This window comes from Alligator mississippiensis, chromosome 8, assembly GCF_030867095.1.
Source record: "Alligator mississippiensis isolate rAllMis1 chromosome 8, rAllMis1, whole genome shotgun sequence".
Classification (NCBI taxonomy): domain Eukaryota; kingdom Metazoa; phylum Chordata; order Crocodylia; family Alligatoridae; genus Alligator; species Alligator mississippiensis.
Window position 1 is genome coordinate 73840027 of NC_081831.1, and position 20841 is coordinate 73860867.

The 20841-nt window shown below is 43.0% G+C and overlaps 1 protein-coding gene across 1 annotated transcript in view; it reads left to right on the forward strand.

The window, feature by feature from the left end:
- The first annotated feature begins 9768 nt into the window (after positions 1-9768).
- The window catches only part of RADX (RPA1 related single stranded DNA binding protein, X-linked), a 32123-nt gene continuing 21050 nt past the window's right edge, over positions 9769-20841 (forward strand). The window contains exons 1-6 of the mRNA XM_059732861.1: positions 9769-10437; positions 12728-12870; positions 13848-14040; positions 16985-17093; positions 17350-17441; positions 17526-17648. Of these exons, the coding sequence (XP_059588844.1) occupies positions 9879-10437; positions 12728-12870; positions 13848-14040; positions 16985-17093; positions 17350-17441; positions 17526-17648 (1219 nt within the window). The 5' untranslated portion in view covers positions 9769-9878. The remainder of the gene's footprint in view (positions 10438-12727; positions 12871-13847; positions 14041-16984; positions 17094-17349; positions 17442-17525; positions 17649-20841) is intronic.

Sequence of the window (20841 nt, forward strand, 5' to 3'; positions counted from 1 at the left end):
GAAAAATGTAAGAGCAGGAAGCTAATCAAGACAAAAGAGAAAAATGGAATGACTGAAGGGAAGAGATTGAAGATGTCAAGAGCAGTAATTGAAGACGATGGAAGTGACTGAGCAGGGAAGAGTTGTTGAAGGAAGTGAATAGAAGTAGCTGGAGAGAGGAGATAAATGTCCAGAACAGTGCCTGAAACAGGAGCAATGGAGATGGTTGATGTAGGTCAAGCTGGGAAAGTAGAGCGACAGAAGAGATCGAAAGGTATCTGTAGATAGAGTTTATTGCAGGGAAATTCTGAGTAACTGCTGAAGCTGAGAGCACATAAGGTTCAGAAGATGAAGAGAAAAAAAAGTCAGAGACCCAAAGTCATTTTTGATGATGATTTAACTTTGCAGAATATATCTCTGATTTTTCAAATTGAGTTTGCAAGAAGCTGTGATTTTTCTTGTACTTCATTAGAAGTTTGTTTTAATTTGTTACTTGTGTTCTTAAAAGAAAGGCGAGCTGTTACATTGTGGGGTTTTTTTTCTTTTGTGAAATCATTTTGCTCCAAAAATATATGGCCAACACCTTAAACAAGGCTCCACATGAAGAAGATTGCACTTATACAAGCAGTTTTCCTACAACAAATGGAGCTCCAGATAATTATACTTGTATGAAGTTTGAGCTAATATTCCATCAAAGTTGTGTTGCGTGGTGTCTGCAGTCCATCTAGAAATGATAAACTGTATTCTTCAGTATGCACCCTGATGTCTAACTTCAAAAACTAGGAACAATGCAAACTGACTATGTACTGTACATCATGTGGGGAGGGGGGGCGGGTTTCTTCCTTTTATTGATCCCTTACGTTCAAAATGTACATTTGAAACAGTAAATAATAAAACAGTATTCTGAAATGAAGGACTGTTGTGACTGTGAAGTTCCTGGAAGAAACCAATGTGAAATCATTACAGAGTTGTTATTATACACTCTCTTATTAGGTACAAATATAGCTGAAGATATAGATATATCTATCTACAGAGAGAAAAACACATTTGAGTAGATTGTTTGGCTTACAATGGAAAAGGGCTTCCAGGCAATGTTGGGATAGCCAAAACAATACAGAACTTCAGTCATGATGCAAATTTGCACTGTGCTCTTTTGTTGCTGTTTTACCTCTAAACGCAAATACCAGGAAAAAAATGGAAATAGAGGTTGTCTCCAGAGGATGGTGCAGCCTGGAAACTTTGATACAGTACAAAAACCATTTTCTGCTTCGCAATATGAATGTGGCGATGTATCCTTCTTCATTGCAGCCCTTTCCTAGCTATCCAGAGCACGTTTCTCTGTTATAGTCTGTAAAATTAAATATGTACACATCATCTGCAAAGTAGGGATCTGACAGAAGCAAATGAGGGCTTCTGCTTTACCATGCTGGCTTATGAAGCTCATAAATGAGGGCCTGATGTTCCAGTCCTGTTGAGTTCATCCTGAACTACCCAGTGTAAGTGAAAATAAAATCAGACTGAATGTCAACAGAATTGTGTCTGGGCCAACTGCATTAAATGGGAACAGTTTTATTTTGTGGGGGGAGGTTCTGGGTTTTTTATTGTTTTCTTCTCTCAAAATCAGGAATAAGAAGAGACAGGGTGAATTATTCTCTAGCTTTGCCGTTGACTAACTGGCACTTTGATCGAATTATTAAAGCCCTCTGCTCAGTTTACCTGTCTCTAAAATGGGTATAGTGATGCATACACACCTCACTGATAGGCATTTATCATTTTAGTTTGCTTTAGTACTACCACTTATCATTAAGCACTTCTCATTAATAAGACCCCATTTTCAGTTTTATAATTTTGTCAAGCTGTAATGGTTTGGGTTGCTGTCTGTCAGATATAGGATCCGTGCTTCATCTGCAAAAGTTATAAGGTGTGGAGAGGAGACCAGGGTATTGCAAGGAGAAAGAGGATGGACATATGATTAAAGCAAATCAAAGCTGTCCTGGAGAATGAAATTATCTGCCTGCCTCCTCCATGGAGTTCCTGTGTGATGCTAGGTAAGTCACTGAAACCAAACATTTCACAGATGGTCACTAAAACCTAACTCTCCTCATATTCTGGGTGCCCAGTTCAGGACTTTGGGATGTCATTTGCAGAAGTGTTGAGAACTTATAGCTGCAATTGGTATCATTTGCAGATGCATTGGACACAGAAAACATATCTGATAATACCAAGTACTCTGAAAGAAACAGGTCTTTGTGTCTCAGATTAGGTCTGTAAGATTAGTGTGCCTGCTTGACCTTAACTTTTGACTAGGACTTTTTTCATATTTTTATGTAGTTTATTTATACACACTCATACATATGTGTCTTCACGCACACACACACACAGAGCAACTCTGACAGGGCAAGTGTATATGGTGTTTCCCTGTCCTATGAACAGCTTGAAGCATTTGGGAACTTTCCTCTATTGATACTTGGCATTATTTTATCTCCAGGCATAAAAGTTTTAGTTGGCAATACGCTATTGCTTCCAGACTGACACTTAATTCTGTTCAGGTTTTTATACCAAGGCTATCCTTCCATTAGAAGACATGTCACATGAAGTATTAGGCAAGCTACTGATTAAAATTCATTGCTGTTTGGTGGCCATAAATTCAGTAAAACAGACTGGCTGATTTGTGGGAAGGGAGCATGCCCATTTTAATAAGTAAAGTAGGATGACCAACTTGTTAAACTGGAAAGGCAGACATGTCTGCCTCTCCCTCCTCCCCCACCCTGCCATGGCCAGAGCAGAGCCAAGTGGAACAGGGGCAGATGCAGGCTTCTCACTGTGGGTTCAGGGTTCCCCACCCTCCAGGACCACCACACCAGCCATGCGCCCCCTGCCCGCCTGGTAGCAGCAGAGGCCACAACTCCACACCACCACCGCCCCACTGCTGCCAGACAGGCAGAATGTGCATTGCCAGCTCAGGGCTCCCGAGGGAAAGGCAGCAAGGCAGGGAGCCCACAGTGGGCAGCCCACATCCACCCCATACACAAATCTGATGGGGGGGCATGTGCCCCCCCGCCTCTCCCCAGGGGTACATGCAGTAGTGGGGAGCTGCCTCCCCCCCACACTCTCCTTGTCCGAGCCGCCTATGGCTCCATCCCATTCCACGCCCCAGTCTCAGGCCCCATGCACTGCCCTGGCTGGGCAGAGCACCCAGCTCCTGCCCCACTCCCTCCTTTAATGTGGGGGGCCTCAATCTGCCACTCCCCACATCCCCCATGTCCCCTCCCCCACAGACTTATCTGCAGGAAGCTGCTCTCCACACTGCCTAGCTGTGTTCCTGGCCACATGCATGTATGCGGGTGAACATGTGCATGTGGCACCCCCTGCATCTCACTCCTGGCAGCCCCTTGCAGACTGGAATGCTTCCAGCCTACAAGGGGAAACCCACCATCCCCCATTCCCTGCACAATACTGCAAATCCAGGATAAATGTTGTCCCAGAGTCATGCAGCCTGGGACTGGGACTTGATGTTCCCATTATGGTACTGTCCTGCCCAATTAGGGATGGGTGGCCACCCTAAAAGTACAGGCAGCCACAAGGACGTATACAGGAAGCATACAACTGATCTCCCTCCTAACCACAGTTCTGTGAGTATGCTGTGGCTGAGTTCTAACCAAGCTTTCCAAAATCAAAGTAAGCTTTACTGGATACCAAAAGTGGCTTTTTGCGCTAAGGAATTTTGTTACTCAGCGTATTTACAACTAGCTAAACTTGTCCTTTCTCTGACCTCCTCCCCCCTCCAAGGCTCTGTGTTAAAGTGAAAAGGCTTTCTTCTACAAAAGAATTGAAACACACCACTGGAGAGGGTCTTGCCAGACATGACTACAGCCTCTGTGTGCTTCTGTAGCAGAGAATCTGTATGTGCAGGGGCAGCAAAGGGCTCCATGCTTCCCCCTTACACACACATACACTCCCCCTCACCCCACAGATCCTGGCTGGGTTGGGGTACTTCATCAGCAGTAAGTCTGAGCAGGCCCCCAAATTCTTCTACCTTACATGAGCTGCCTGTGTCTCTAGAGCAGTTCACAATCCAGATGGCACAAATTTATCTTCAAGGAATCTGCTGCCGCACTCCCCACCACTGCTGCATTTCGGGGCTGCACCTTTTGCCCCGAGCCTCCTGAAAAGTATTGCATAAAAATCCGATTCTCAGCTTCTACCAACAGCCACAAAACATAATGAACTCTGGGTCTCTCTCAGCATGATCAGTGGAGCACAGCATCAAAACATTCTGCCGGCTTCTCGATTAACCCTGGTACTTTTATTCACTCACCTGCTTCCACTGCACAGTCTCTTCTCTCTGACTCGCAGGATTTGCCTGCACTCCAGTCACAGTGGTAACTGTACCTTATGCAGGCATATAAGAATCTAGCTTTAAATTAGCTGGCTTAGGTAGTGCTAGCAATGTAGCCACAACGGCATAGAATTCATCGAGTTGCAAAACCCACATGAAAAGAGGAACCACTTGGATGGTTAACTTCATGTTATTATGAGTATTCTGTTTGTCTACATATGCATATTGATGTGATGCAATGAACTCCAGTGCTTGCTGCGCTGGACTGTATCGCTCCTGGGCATAGCCTTTACATATATGCCAGGGATTGCAGCATGTTGAGTTCAGAGCAGCCTCAACTGACAGGGGGTCCAGGGGATTAGCTTGTCCCCCCCCCAACTCAATGTGCTGTGGAGGGACTGGCTGCGACATGAGGGTGCTCCAGAGCAGGGCTAGCCTGCAGGCAGCCCCCACACTAAAGCAGCCTTGTGCCCCAGCCAGCTGGGGCAGCATCTACATGTGTACTGCAGCAGAGCTTTCTACTCTGCAGCAGGACAGTACTTGCATTTACAAGTACTATCCTGCTGCAGAGTAAATTAGTGTAGTCCAGCCTAATTGGGGCACACATGTAGACACACAACATTTACTACACAGCTAATTAGTCTACTGCACAGTAAATGTCTTAACGCACCCACTTAAGTATACACAGAAGCTTTAATCACACTAGTATTGACACACCTTGGTTTCAGAGACCCTTGATCTCCAGGGATGCATTATATGCAGAGAATCTACCATGCTTTCAAAGAGTTGGCCAGCTCTTCTCCCCATCTCCCGTGAAATTGCCCTGATTTATTCACTTTGGAATAACTCCTTGGCATAGACTAAGTGCATATTACCAGCCCCCAAATTATGCCTTTGTAAAACAAACAGCCCAAATCCAAAGGGAAAACATTTGGTTTTTGCCTCAAAGCTGGAGAAAACAAAATGCAAAAACCATAGGGAATAAATTAATGTTTCTCTTTAATATACAACAATTGGCTGAACACAGCTAGGTAACGATAAATATATGTATGCATTGTAACTTGCACAGTATATCGACTATACTGGGTAGAGCTTTGTATCTTATTGTATTACCAATCTTCACAGGAACCTAAATGAAACTTGGCATTTTAATTTCATGTCTGGTTTATTAAAAAAAAAAGAACTCTATTCTATAGTGTCAGGTTATTCTGCAATGAGATCTGTTTCTCTAAAGGACATCATAACTTGCAGTTTACAAGTCCAGTTCTATGCTTAGACAGCTGTATTTAAGTTAAATGGAACATGAGCAACCCTGCAATCTATATAAAAAGACTTGTTTTCTACACATTTTAAAGACAGAGCAATAAATCAAGATTCCACATGACAAAAGTGCAAGAGATCTTCCTGCTGATAGCCTGCTACGTTAAATGCTCTTCGTAGTACATGCTGGTGATTAAAGGGCAAGAAGGTGTCTGCCAGGTAATCACCTCAAATGATATTTTAGCATTATTTATGGTTTCCCGTTATTTTCAAGGTAGGATTAAAAAAGCACCTAGGAGATAATGCTGAAACAAATATTGGAAAGGCTATTTTTTGTCCCCAAAACACTTTGCAACAACTGTATTTTACAGTAAGCTTGCTGTCCTGTACAATAACAAGATTCTTCAGCTGAAACATAAAATGTTATCCCATTGTGCCTTTCATTGCTCCATCACTGTGTGTGTTAAGTTAATTTTTTCCGTAAGAGAATATAGTCTTTCCTTTTAAAGTAGCTCAGCTTTCACTAACAGCGAAACAGGAATTTGCAGGTATGCTGTACATGGGTTAAGTGCACAGCAGTGAGACTGAAGAAAAAGCTAAGTTACATACCCAGAGTATGCACTTACCCAAATCAAGATAACCAATATTCATTAAGTGCACAGAGCCCTAGCATTAGGAGCCCTGACACAGACTAGCTCCCATCACTTTCAAGGCTTCTCAGTTTCAGGACTTGAAAAGAAGTCTTGGAAAATGACTAGCTCCTGTCATTTTCAAAGCTTCTAATAGCAGCCATGAAACTGCTTGTCATTCTTCAAGACCTTTAAGAGCAGCCCTTTGATAGCTGCTTTCTCTTTACTCCTGGCTCGCATTATTACAATTTACAAAGTGGACATTGGAGCGAAAGGATACTACACACTTAAGTGGTTTATGCACTTAACCAATATGCATTTGACAAGAACTGATTTTTTTTATAATGTAAGCAATCGGCCAAAAAACTGAGACTGGCACAGTGTTGTGCTGTTGAGCGACGCGCACATTCACTGTGATTGTGAGAACACTGGAATTGATCTTTGTGATGTATGCCAGAGCAATCAGAAGCACATCTCCTATTCACCTAAATACTTGGAATTTAGGCCCAAGTGGGAGAGCCTACAAAGAAAGTGCTCAGCATTCCAGGCCAATTCAGGAAAAGTTTCCTAAATGTTAAGCATGAGCAATCCCATTCAGTGATCTACTTCCATGCCTGTCGTGAAGCACATGGTTTGCCAGCTCAGTACATGGCAAGTATCAGCAGTCCAGACACTGCTACCTTTTGACTATATAGTTTCTCTTCCTTACGGACTGTGAAGGTATTTCTAAAGAAGTCAAAGGCTGCCTTTCTCAGGATGATTGCAACCTGTCTAATGTACGGTCACACGCCATATGGTGATCAGACGTACTGGAATGCTCTTAGGGAAACTTTCGGATAGACTCATAAGCAGGGATGGGTACTTTCTTCCATTGCTAACAGTTTCACATACCAGGGGGAAAAATGTAAAGAGAACTGAGGCCTAAAGCAGCTTCATCCCGTTCAGTTCTGATTCTGTTGTGTGGCTGAACCCTTGCTCTGGGGAAAAAAACCCTTCAGGAACCAGACAGTGGGAGCTCCAGCATGAGGCATAAAGGTTTATTCAGAATTAGACATTGTGATCTGTACCATCACAAATAGCTGCCTTTCAGTATGCAGACCCTATGCATCCACAGCATTTTTCTGAGTCAAACCTGCGTGATTTATAGACATGGAAATCCTTCCCAAAAAGTTTTAATCATAAGTACATGGCATTGCCATAAGCAAGACACCCTACAGGACAAGCATTTACTTCTGGAGGCACTGAAAGCATGTTGATTGCAGGGAATCTGCAAGTAACCCACAGCTTTTCCCATTAGAACTGGTGAGCCATTTTCTAGTTGAAAGCTTATATAGCAAACCTCTGGGAAAAGTCTGATAATATTGTTTGTTATGTGAAATCTTCAACCAGTGTGAATTTAATGAAAATATTTACTCCAATAGATGCTGTTTTATAAGGCATTTAAGCATGTTAGTGGCATGTGTGGGCTTAACAAATGCAACAAAATTTGTTGCTTTCGCAATCTAAATTAAATGTAAATTCACCGAATATGTTTGTCTTGTTTGTAAATTTTCTCATTAAGGAATGATTATAGAGATCTGCAGAAATCCTGGGGCAACCACTCAGTGAAGGACTGTTTTCATACATTTTCTTGCATTTTTCTCGGTTTTAAATCATCTAAGCCATAGGGGTTTCCACTGTTTCCCTTAAAGCAAATAGTCCACTGTCTGAAAGGCAGCAGGCTGATGTATTTAACAGATCTCAAACTGTGGTTCACAGAGCTCCTTCTGTTCCTACGTGCGAAACATGTCAGTCTTCAAGCAGCCATGCTTGTAAGCAGTAGGTGCAGCGAGAGGAGCTACCTGCACCCAAATAAGGGCTCTTTTATGGTTTCCAGAAGCCATTTGGACTTTCAAATCCTTCTGTACACTTTGTGCTGCTTCTGCTTCCTCTCACATCTGTTAGATTTCTGCAGGAAACCTTCAGTTGTGATCGGATTTGTGGATGGCACCAAACCTGGTGGGATAGTAAACACGCAGGAGGATGGAACTACAAGTTCAGTGTCGTTGTGAAGGCAGTTACCAAGAGAAACCTGGCAAGCAGCACGGAGGAAATTTGTACAAATCATTCACAATCCATGAGGATGATAACCCTGGGGGTGGAGGGGTCCTTAACAAAGAGGATCATTGCGATGTTTTACAAGAAGAATAGCACTGGAGTCACAGCAGTGGGATAAAATTAAATATTAAAAAGTGCAAGGTTGTGCACTTGAGAGATTGATCACCAGAATTGCTGTTAGATGCTCATCAGCTGGGAACACCTGAAAAGGAGGAAGACCTCAGGCCACTGGCTGCTTGCTCACAGGTCCGGGGGTTTTGTTTCAAACAAAGACAGGGAATACCACGGTGCAAGGCACCAGAGACCCCAGCTGGGTGCAATTCTGATCGCTCCTGTCCAGGAAGGACAGCATCAGATGCAGAGAAAGGCTCTTTGGGTAGAACAGGCAAGTCCAAAGAAGCGTGGCTTGCTCGACGCAGTGAAACGAGAGCTAAAAGGGAACAGACTGGAGCCCTGGAAATACCAGGTGGGGAGAAGGGCAGGGTAGCTCTGCACCTGACACATTAACCAGAGTAGAGATAGACAGATAGCAATAGATTAGCAGAAGCGATAGACAGCAATAGATAGCAGACCAGCTATTGATCGACTGATTGAGAGCAGTGATAGTGATTGATACAGCTAGCTATAGACAGGTAGCAAGACTAATGATAGCAAGAGCTAGAGCTACCCATGGGCACATATACACACCGCCAGAGCTATAGGCAGACAAGGCATTTTATACACAGATGCGCCATGCCGGCGATCCGCCGCTTCCGAGCGGACCCGACGCGTCGAGCCTGCTCCGCGTGCGAGCTGAGGCGCGCTGCGCCGCACGCACGTGTATAAGCAGCAAAACGTTGCGAAAAGCGGACGGCGCGCTTTTGAACAAGAACACCTCAGAGGCGCGCTCGTGTACAAGCACTTTCTGCGCGCTGACGTGCATTTCGCCACGTATACAACTGCACGCAGCGCGCCTCAGCTCACGGGCAGAGCAGACTCGATGAATCGGTTAAGTAAATCAGTGTATAAATGCCCACAGCGATTAGCAATAGCTCGCTGTGTGCATAGGTAGCAATGGAAGAGGTAGTGATCGCCGGGTCGTTAGCCAGAGGTAGCATCTGATTAGCAGTAGTGGGCTCCAGCCAACTGTGGATGGAGACCTGTCACGACAGCCATTAGCAATAGCGACCGATTTTTAAAAAAAAGCAAGAGGCAGCTGGAGCCAGCGAGGGATGGATCCAGAGAGGAGCTACAGCCGGCTGCGGGGAGGCGGTGACAGGCCGACTCAGCCCCGCTGGCCGCTGAGGAGTCCCAGGAGTGAGGCGGGGCCGGCGCGCGGCAGTTGGCAGTTTCGAACGCAGCCTCACGCCGCCCCGCCCCCCCGCGCGCGGCAGTTGGGCGTTTCGAACGTGGCCCCGCGCGGCCGTTGGACGTCTCGAACGCGGCCCCGCCCCGGCCCCGCCCCGCACGCGGCCGTTGGGCGTTTCGAGCGCGACCAGTATGGCGGCGCGCGGGCCTGCGCGCTGAAGGGAGGGAAGGGGGTCCGGCCTGGCCCCGCCCACCGTCGCCTCGGGCGCTGTGAGGGGGGGGCGGCCATGGAGAAGCAGGGTAGTGTCCCCGCTGCTGCTGTGGGGGAGGTGGGGGCGGGGCTGCAGGGCTCCTGGCTGCAGAGGGTGACCCGGGAGCCACCTCTGGGCCCAGCCCCACAGCCTGCCCTGCCCCTGGCCGTGGTGGCTGTGGAGCGATACCTGGGCGAGGGTCTCGGAGCGGCTGCCTCGGCCCCCGCCTGCCCCCAGTACCGCTACGACGTGACCCTGGCGGACGGCATCTGCCAGCGCCAGTGCTACCTGGCGCCCCCCCTGCACCGCCTGGTGCAGCGCGGTGCCCTGCGGGCCGGCTGCCAGGTGCGCGTCGTGCGCTGCTCCTACCTATACGAGGAGCGGCAGCTGGGCCCCGGCTTCCTGTGCCTGGAGCAGCTGGAGGTGGTGGGCGACCACCCGGCCGCGGCCCCGGGCTGGAGGGCGCCGCCCGCCGAGAGCCGCCGGCTGCCCCTGAAGGGTGGGAGGAAGCATTTCCTTCCCCTGTGGAACAACGAGGACCCGTACGGCGACCTGTGGGTGGTCGAGAAGCCACCGGGCCAGGTCGACGTCGAGGGTGAGTGGCGCCGTCACATGGGCGGTGGTAGTGCCTCTCTCCTCGGCACCAGTTAGGCCTCGTCTGGAGTCTCGGCTGTGCTTCTGGGCGCCACGTTTCAAAAAGGACATGGAGACGTTCGTGAGGGTCCAGAAGCCGACGCCAAAGATGATTGCAAGGTCATGTGAGAAGAAGCTGAAGGAGCTCACCATGATCGGCTAGTCTAAAAGGCGATTGAGAGGGGACATGTTAGCAGTCTTCAAATACTTGAAGGGCTGCCGTAAAGAGGAGGGAAAGTGCCCCTCCTCTCTTGCTGCAGTTGGCCATGGACCTGTGGCCTGAAGTTGCAGCCAAGTAGGTTTAAGTTGGATCTCAGGAAAAGCGTCTTCACTTTTAGAGCAGTGAGGCTGTGGAAGAGATGCTGTGGGGAGTTGTGGACTCGCCATCACTGGAGGGGTTCAAGAGGAGGTTGATCAGGCACTGGTCAGGGATGACCTGGGCATAGCTATGCCTATGTCCTACTATGAGGATTTCCCAGGCTTCTGGGCCTGCTTCCCCCCACTTTCTGCTACCTGCATCAGGGTTTTTTTAAGCCTCCTTCAGAGACATTGGGTGTTGGCTGCAGTCAGAGCTAGGGATTGTATCTGGGCTGTGCCCGTGCTCTTGCTAGGACCAAAGCCAGAGATTCGTGGCTAGAGGGTTTTGCCCCTCTGCTCAGGGTAAGATCGCTCAGGAGATTTAGGGTCAGAAAATAATTTTATCCCCTGGTCCGATTGGTATGGACTGGGGGGGTCGTGGTTGCATTCCTCTGCAGGGGGGGCATGGCCTTCTCCCTAGGATCTCATGAGTATATATTAACAGAAGCAGGATGTTGGCTACCATGATTCCCTGTTACCCATGGCAGGGGTGATGGCAGTTTTACCAAGAGTTTAAATTATGGATCTGTATAGGATGGTTTGAATAGGAATGATCCTCCCTCAGGTAGGGGGTTGGACTAGATGACCTCTGGAGGTCCCTTCCAGCTCTGCTTCTCTGTGATTCTATGAATTCACCTTAGGGTCTTGTTCACTGGGCATTGCTATACATTCAAATGAAAGCTGGATAGAAAGCAGCTATTGAGTTGGTATGCATTTTCAAGCACTAACTTTGTAGATGGTTGGCTCTTTTTTGTAGTTGGGTAGTGATTTTTATCATGTGATAATTACTTTGCACGTGTGGCCAGCCTAAATTTATTGTATGATTAACCAGTTAATTGCATAACATGTGTAACATGTAGCAGGGGCCACAGTGTCAGGCCCAGAATCCAGGCCATGGAAAACTGATCTGTCCTGTGGATCACCTAGCTGGCATTTCTCAAGAAGCTGTACCTTGGGAAGCATCTACTTCTGTTACCTTTGTTTGACGGGGTCCACAACAGTCACAGAAATGATTTCTGTTGTTTGTTGATTAACGGTTACTTACTTTAGATGGATAACATGAGCTTTAGTGAGCTGACGCACACGTGATTTGATGCTGTGAAAGGATGTACACAAAGCAGTGCATGAGAAGGAGAGAGAAAAACCCCCAGATCAGAGGCAGGACCCTATTGTGTTGTTTGCTTAACAAATATATGTTTGATCTCAACAAGTGAAAGGTTATGTTTCCTGCCCACCAAACATAAACAACCTAGATTGCAACATAGGTAAAAGATATCCCTGCTTTGTTTCTAGATATTTGGGAAAACATTTTAAATTAAGAGCCACTGGCTGGTCCCTGATCTTTTAGGGTGCCCAAAAGTGTTTTCTCAGAATATTATTTTTAAATAGAGGCCTACATCCATACTTGAAGTAAAATCTGAGCTGAAATATATGAACTGCAGTGCCTGCAGGACCCATAAGGAGATATTTGCTACAGGCCCCTGCCAGTGCATGGAGGTGTGAATTGTGCTCGGTGTAGAGAAGTGCCAGGTGCTGTCACGCAGAACTTGCTGCATGACCAGGGGCCTCATTCATTGAACTGTGTAAGTTTTAGAATAGTTTTCCACTGCTCGTGGTGATGGTTTATGTGCTGCAAATGTGGTACTCGTGCTTTAGACATATGTCACCACAATTTAAAAGTATAGTCTGTGCTATGAACAAATGACTAAGAACTCAGTTCCAACATGTGTGACATTAGCAAACAGATTCTTATGATAGAAACTTTATAAAAATGCACAACATTTTGTTCACTTAGCAAATAGTTTGCCACAGGTGAAATGTATGCAGCACGTTTGCCACCAGACATGTTAAGATCTGACTTTATGAACTATTTTATCATTTTGATTTTTCCATAGCATCCAAATTAATCTCCCTTGGTCATCTGGAAATGAGCTGGAGAAGCAGAATTCACTTCCATCCCTTGCTTGTGAGAATCATGCACAAATCTAGACTAAGGTACTATGGGAAACCTGACAAAAGACTGGACGTTCCATATCAGGTAAAAGAGCAACATGAATTAGACCTCTCATATGAGTAGCTCTAAAATGCATGGAAGCAATTTAATTACCATATGGTTAAGGTTCATGCATTCAGTAACAAATAAACTCTAAAAATGTTACTTTTATAAAAGTGTAGCCATTTAAAATATGGAATTGATAAATCCAGGTAGATGTGATTTCATGATTGAACCTGCAGTTTGGTGACGGACAGTCACAAATAACAGTAGTGTAAGAGTAATGATGTAACCGTGATGGTCTAGCATTTATGCAAATGGCAAGGATTTCTGAGGGTGATGTTTTATTGAACCAAACATGTAGTTGGGATAGAGTTAGGCAAGCTTTTGGATGCAAGATACTCTTCATCACAGACAGCGAAATTCTCTAGAGTGTCATGACAAATCGTCTTCTCGGTGATTGAATCTGTGTGTTTATTTGGGGGGAGAAAAATGTCTTTAAGGTGCAGAGTGAGTAATAAGTTGTTAGTTTGTTCCTTTAAAGATTGCAAGTATCTTTATTAACATGAATGGTGCACTAATTCCATTAAGACCCTCTTTTTCATAAATCTGTATTGATGCCTGATGAGCTAATAATCCACTTTACTTTTTCTCTGCATTTTCTATTTTTATTTTCTTGTGTACCCCTACCCAGGGTATTTCCTTAACCACCTAAAAGAGGAACAGAATAAGGTGAAACTGATTGTAACTCTTTCTGTTCCTTTCAGCAACTAGCAGTGCTAAGAACAGAAATAATTACATCAGTTGGATTCTCATGCAGGGAGGTATAGATTTCTTGCACTCCTTTTGTTAAATTTAACCTCTTGGTGCTAACTATGGCTTCAAGTAAGTGTGACTAGTATTGAAACTACTAGGCAAACTACTGTCAAGTCAGCGGGAATTGTAATCGTTATTTAAAAACAACAGTTGTTCTCTTCTGTGTTACCAAAGGTCAAACACTTATTTTTTTCCCCCTCTCTTAGGCTTATTTTGAAGTTGCTGACAGTTCAGGCATGACATCAATGGTTTTGTGGAATTCCTTATGTCCTGAATGGTATAACAGTATGAAGGTTGGCACAGTGCTTCTACTTGAACAGTATGCTATCAAAGCCAGTTATCCATTTAAAACACAGCCAACCCCAGGGGATTCACAGATGAAGAGATTTGCTACAATTGGTTAAGTATTCCAGAAATCTGTTCCGATTCAATTAAGTGTAGCTGTATAAAGAAAGCATTATTGCAGCTGACAGTTACAGGAGCCATAGTAAGATTAGGTAGCCTTTCAGCTGACTTGCTTGTGTTCCCATATAAAAGCAGGTGAAACGCACAGGACATTGATGGGGTTTCCTGGAGCACTGAGTTTTGGAATTACACCCCATTGCAGAGCTGTAGGGCCAGTTTGCTGCCAATCTTTAGTTTCTTGAGAAGCGTATCCATGTAAATGCAAGGTTATATGCTTTCATATTTTGTAAGGGGGAGGAGTCCTGTAGCTCTGTTCATCTGGAAGGAGGCCCTAGCTGAAGGACTCCTCTTTATATTGCAGCTCTTTCAGTGAATACAAAACTTGAGCCTCCTTTGGATACTTTGGGATCTCTGCAACCAACAGATGTTTGTAGTGACAGTCGACAGCTTTTTTTAAACAAAACAACTTTTATTAGTCAACTTGGGTGTAGACAAATGTATCAGATCAAAGGATAACAATTGTATCAAATCAAAGGATACTCATATAAGCTGCCTTGATGCAGCTGTTAACCTGCATGATTCTGTAGCAACACAAGTGTAGCAAAACCACTCCAGCTTTATTTACCCCTGCTTCATTCATTATCCAAGTTAGGGTGACTTGGCTAACTTGCACCACTGCAGAATCCAGCAGAGGAAAGTATGAGATCATAGCAGTTGATACATGCTTTCTAGGCACAGCCCAACCCCACACTTTTAAAGCAGCAAAACAGATCTGTTCATATTCTGTGTTAGTGTAGCACCCAGCCTGGGTGGGTGTGTTAAGTACTCCCTTTGTGTCTGTGACTTCTGTCTAATGCATTGAAGTAATAGTGCCATAGGGAGCCCTTGATATGCTGATTCTGTTGAAAGGAAATGACTTTCTCTCTGCTATTTCCCAGTGTGATTTAAAGCCAAGGAATGCCAGTGCTCTCTGTGCAAAGTACGACCTCCCCACCCTGGGCTTTGTCATCAGCAATTCTTTCTCCTGTCCTGAAAATGAACTCCCTTTCCCTAATGTACTCGCATTTGAATTAATCAGTGACACCCTTTCAGAAAAGCCACTCCATTTCCTTGAAACAAGCAAAGCTGTGTATTGGAGAGGGATGGCATATGTGTCTTAGTCTTTTATTAGTGGTGACAGTTTTGCTAATGTAGTTGCCACTCTGTATGAAAATAAACAGTATATGGTACTGCTCAAAGCTGTGTATTTTCTGCCTAATATATTTTGCCTTAAGACCAGATCTTAACATCTGAAGTGTTTATGATGAGTTGGCAGGAAAAGGAACTGTTCTGCCAGGCAGGGAGATTTCAGTGTGGGGGGAGGGGAAGAAGATGAATGAAAACTGTTAATGATTACAAGTGAGCCTAACTATAATTATAAATTGTCACAGACCTTCCTGCAGCAAAGGGGCATAATAAAATATGCCAGTCTGAGAGGACTTCTTATGTAAACAAACCATTTTTAATGGTTTGGTGGCACTCCACAAGTGTTAATGTGCAAATGACAACAGGGCAATCGAAATCAACATGAGAAGTAAGACCAAGAGGCTGTAAATAGTAATAGCTACACAATAGGAGAATGAAGACAGTAACTCGGTGAAGTTTCATGGGGCATCTGACCCATCTTCTTTCCTCTTAAATGTGTACAGTATTTCTTGTATTTTTTTCTCCTTTCAACAAAGAGTTACTCTTTTTTTTACTTAAAAAATACATGTCATAGATTGATGGATGAGCTGTTTTCATGGGCCCTGTAAAAATAGAGAATAGTACTGTAAACTGCAAGAATATCAGAAAAATCTGTAGGGTAATAGATATGGTCCATTTTATATAACTATCTGAAAATGCATTTGCTTTGTTATATTTTTCAGAATGATCCTGTCAGTGAAATGTCATATTATAGTAAATTACTAAGATGTCGAAGATGTATAAAATAGCTTGATTTGAATATTCTTTTATCCATATAGCTCAGAGTATCACCTGCATAAATAGACACCATAAACCATCCCTTTTTGTATCACCCAACCCTGTTTCCAATTAAAAATGGTTCTGTTAACCAAGCTGTCTACAGCCTAAACCATTCTATTTGCTATGTATAACTTTGCAGATGCCATGGAATGGCATGGAGAGGGAAATAGCAATGTAACCTCTACTTTCTTTGCCTTCTGCCCCCATGACATCTAGTTCATAACTGCTCGGGCTCATATCAGAACTTGTGCCAGTGGGCTTTACCTGCCTTCCCTTTTGTTTCATCTCTTGGAATTTATCTGAAAATTATGGTGCTCTTTGAGGGTGAAACCAGTGGACAGAGTGGTTAAGAGCCAGTCAGTATTAATATCAGTACTAGTTGACAGAAGATACTGAAAAAAGCCTCCCTGGCCACCAACAGATTGATCTATACCAGTAGTTTCAACCTTGGGTGCTTTGACATCCTTTCAGGGGTACCATTCAATGTTAGCACTGTTAGGTGTGCAAACATGACTCACAAGATCAACTCCATTTTTAAATAGGAATCTGTAATGTTAAAATCATTCTGACCTGTTGTGATCTGAATTATTTGCAACAGGAGAATTGCTTTGTAGTCCAAAAAAGGGAGTGAAAACTAAGCTGGCATTTTTCAAAGAGCGCCTTGAGTCTTTGAGTGGTGTCTCAAGTATAAAAAGGTTGAGAACCACTGGTCTATGTAGTGCTTTTCCTATATATATATTTTCCCCTTTCTTTGTGCAGTCCTTACTCTATCCACATAGAGATCTAGAATCAAGGGGGTTTGTTAGTAATTTAGAAAATGTAATAAAATTGTTTCATTTTATTCATTCTGTCAAAATAAGTTTTCCATTGCTCAAATGCATTTTCATGCTTAAAATACTGTTCTGTCTGTTTTCCTCTCCTCTTTCCCCCTCAGAAATCAGCCTGAATGTTCGAGATCCTCCAACTAAAATTACTGTTATTCCCGAATCAATGGTTAAACCGGAATGGAGATTACCTGAAGTTAAATACCGGTTTATAACTAGGTAAAATAAAGATTTCTATATTTTCTGAAGGGTGAGTTTTTGTTAATTAACATTGAATATTGAATGATATTATAGAAAAAATATAATTGTGTCCCTTGCCCCCCCTCCACCCTTTCTCTTCTGTCATTTAGGAATTTTTCTGAGTCATTTCCCTTTTGAGTCATTAACGTGTGTGTGTGTGTGTGTGTGTGTGTGTGTGTGTGTAAAAAAAAAAAAAAAAAAAAAAAAAAAAAAAATATCCAATTTTTATTTTTAGGTCGGAACTGGATAACTTACCGAACAGTCATTCCTGTGATATAATTGGCCTTGTGACATTTGTGGGACGGACTGAACGGACAAAAAAGAAAGGTTTCTTTAATAAAAATTGTTTTAAATATTTGACAAAAATTATAGTTTTAATGGTGTAATTGTGTGTGTGTTTGTTTTGGACAGAACATGGTGAAGATTTTTGGACAAGCCGCTGGGTACATGTTATTGATGGGACCTCAAATCAGCCATTCATATTGGAATTGTTTGCCACATCTCAGCCAGATGTGTTTGAACATATTCACCCAAGTATTTATCTTTTATAATATTATGATGATTGTATTTTCTTTTTTATTTCAATGCAAAATACATTCTTAGATGAGCATGAATTTCGAGCACCAGACATCATTACTTTAAAAAAAATAGCTGTATAGATTTTCCTTATCCCGAATCCAAAAATAAATGACCTGAATAAAAGCAAACCCAAACAGTGCACCCCTCAACAAAATTGGTAACCCTTACCATGCCATAACGTGCCCAGTAATCTAGGTAAGATGGGCTGTTTTGCTGTGGTTCAGACGAAGTTGAATGAATCTGAGTACATAAGAGAACATCTGACTGACACTCCCATTCTCTCTTCCGAGGTGAAGCCCTTCTCATAAAAGTCCACTGACTCTATAGCTATGTCAGTTCTGTATAGTGGGGAGGTAGTCTCTCAACTAAACAAGTTCAAAGCCATTTAGCGCTTTATATGTCACAAGTAACTCTTTAAACTCCACTCAGAAAACAATATGAAGCTAATGGAAATCACAGAGCACTAGTGAAGTGTTTGGAAGGATAATCAGGTTAATAAGGCTCCCCGTTTGTTCGTAATCTTCAGTTTCTGCATCGAGTTGTTAAGAGAGAACTTTGTGTTCTTGAGTTGACCTCAGGTAGAAATAATTATAGGAACGTCAATAAACATTGCTAGGAACATACTGACCAGGTGGAGATAAAGTAAGGCCTGCTTAGAAATTCTGCTTTCTTTATGATTGTCTAATAAAAGCAATGGATCCAAGTACTGCCTCCAGCTACTAATATCTACTAACAAATGGAGAAACACGCACCATCCATTAGATGGGCTAATGCAGTTATTGGCTAGCTCTCATCCATGACTGTACTCCTCTGATCCCTGGTACTTGTCAGAACTGGCTGACAAGATGAGAGAGTGCATGCAAAATCTGGATATAATTGAGATGCATGTAGTACCTACCCCTTGGCTCACTTTTCTGAGGGACTTGCAAAGATAGGTTAGAACACTTGGTAAATGTTTATTTGAAGTCACTTCAGGATGATAAACAGTTGCCTAAAACTATAAGATCTCTCAGCCAGGGAGAAACAGCTACACAGCAGTCATGTGATGCACTGGTCCTGGAGCCTGATCAAACATACAATGAAATCAGTGGGAGACTTCCTGTTGACTTCATTCCATTTTGAAGCAGATCTATAGGCACTAGAAAATAGGGTCTTAGAATTTTTGTGCTCTCTTTTTATTCTAATTGTTTTTAGAATGCATATTATTGTCAGAATTCTCATATATAGAGAGAATGCACATAGTTTGACTTCAGAGAATATACTGGTAAGACTTCAGCTGAAGTAACTAGTAGCACAGCACTTCATTTTGTGCATAAATAGAGATTTGAACATGTAACTTTTGAGCACTCAAGTTTGAAAATTTTCATCTAAAACTTTCATCTAACTGCACCATATACCGAAGTGATGGATTGGTAGCAGGATATGAAGCATGTGCATCTTTAAGCTGCTTATTTGTACGTAGAGCAGACTGAGCCTTTTTTTTGTATGAAACAAGTCTATGGTTTTAGCCTAGACCCCTAGTAGGTAAGAGTCTCACAAAGACTGCAATGACACTTTTTACACACATCAGCAATCCTAGCAAAGTCTAAGAATGGACTGAACATTAGGAATTAACTGCATATTCACTCCAGGGACTACTTTCATGTCAAGGATAAAGCATGTTGAAAGGCACTTTAGGAAACGTACTAATACTCTGTTTTATTTAAAATTCTATTGACTTGGCTAATATATTTCTGAATATCTTTTCCAACTGCTTAGTCAAGATAATCCAGACCCTATTTATCCTGCTGTCATTAAAAAGACTGAACTGAATATTTTTATTCCTAGGTATGATTACTTGTTTTCATGTCATTGACTGCAGCAGCTTTTAAGGACTTTTTATATTCTCTAGTATTTAGTATTTGGTGTTTCTTTTCTGCTTTGACCATGACTGAAGTTGACGTATCTTTTTGTCCAACTGTACCACCTTCAATAGCACTTTCTTTTCCTTGCCAACAGTGATTAGTATGTATCACAGAAACATCAGTGATGTGAGTGACTACAGCTCTAACCAGTGGAGCATGATGAGAGTTCATGGCTAGGGGCAAAGAAATAAACTACTGTTTCTCATAAAATAGTCACTGCTGTGTTTCTGGGTTAAGGGAAAGGGGTATGGATTGGTAGGGCTTCTGTGATGAATGGTGTCACAACTGTTAACCTCTTTTAACCATCGCATTCTTTTTCAAACTAATTGACATGAAAATGAGTGAAAGCAAATGTAAAAGTGTACCTTACTTTTAACTGTTACTTCTAGTTGTTTGCATTGGCTGTTTCTTCCCAGTACCTGATAATAAAGAACTAGTTAGTTCTTCCATTGGACAAAGCCTTCTGAGCTTCAAGCTTTCTTTTTTCGTTTATAGTAGAAAAGTAATATTAAGACCTTTCCAAAATTTTCATGGGAAAAAACCAAGACAGAGAAGGACCAATCAATAAACTAAGCAGAATAACTGATAGCCTAGTATTTCTGGAGCTCATATTGGAAACCCGTTTTCAAGTCCCTTTTCTGCCAGATTCAGAACAAGGGCTTGAGCCTAGGTCTGTCACATTCTAGAGAAATCCTTTAATCCACATTACACAGAATCAGTGCATCCCTCTCTCTTGCTTTCCAAATGTTTAATCATTAAGAAAAAAAGGCTCTTCACATCCAGCTCTGATTGTTAGAATATAGGACTTAGGGGCTAACACAGTATGTGGATTTCAAATGGTTTCGAATGTTCTGGGGAAATCATGAAGACTTAAGTTCTTGTGCGTAAATCAAATAGGGCACTAAACTAATATCCCTGGGAAAGTTCAAATTATTATAGTGCACTTCGTAAGCAGCCTAATGAAAGAGTGGGCTTGTTTTTTGTTAACACTGTTATGGCATCTGGGTGGTTTGTTATGCCTAACTTTTAATCTGTACCTGAATATCACATTCCAGAGAGAAAAACGTATCTATATCTTTCAAGTAAACTTACTTTTAATCATATCACAGCCGTTTAGGGCCCTAATCTTGTGTACACACACACACAAGCTTAACACACATCAGCATATCCTTGTTGCATCTTTAACAGCTGCAAATCCAGTTAGATTCCACGTGGCAATCCCTTAACATGAAGTTAAAGCTTAA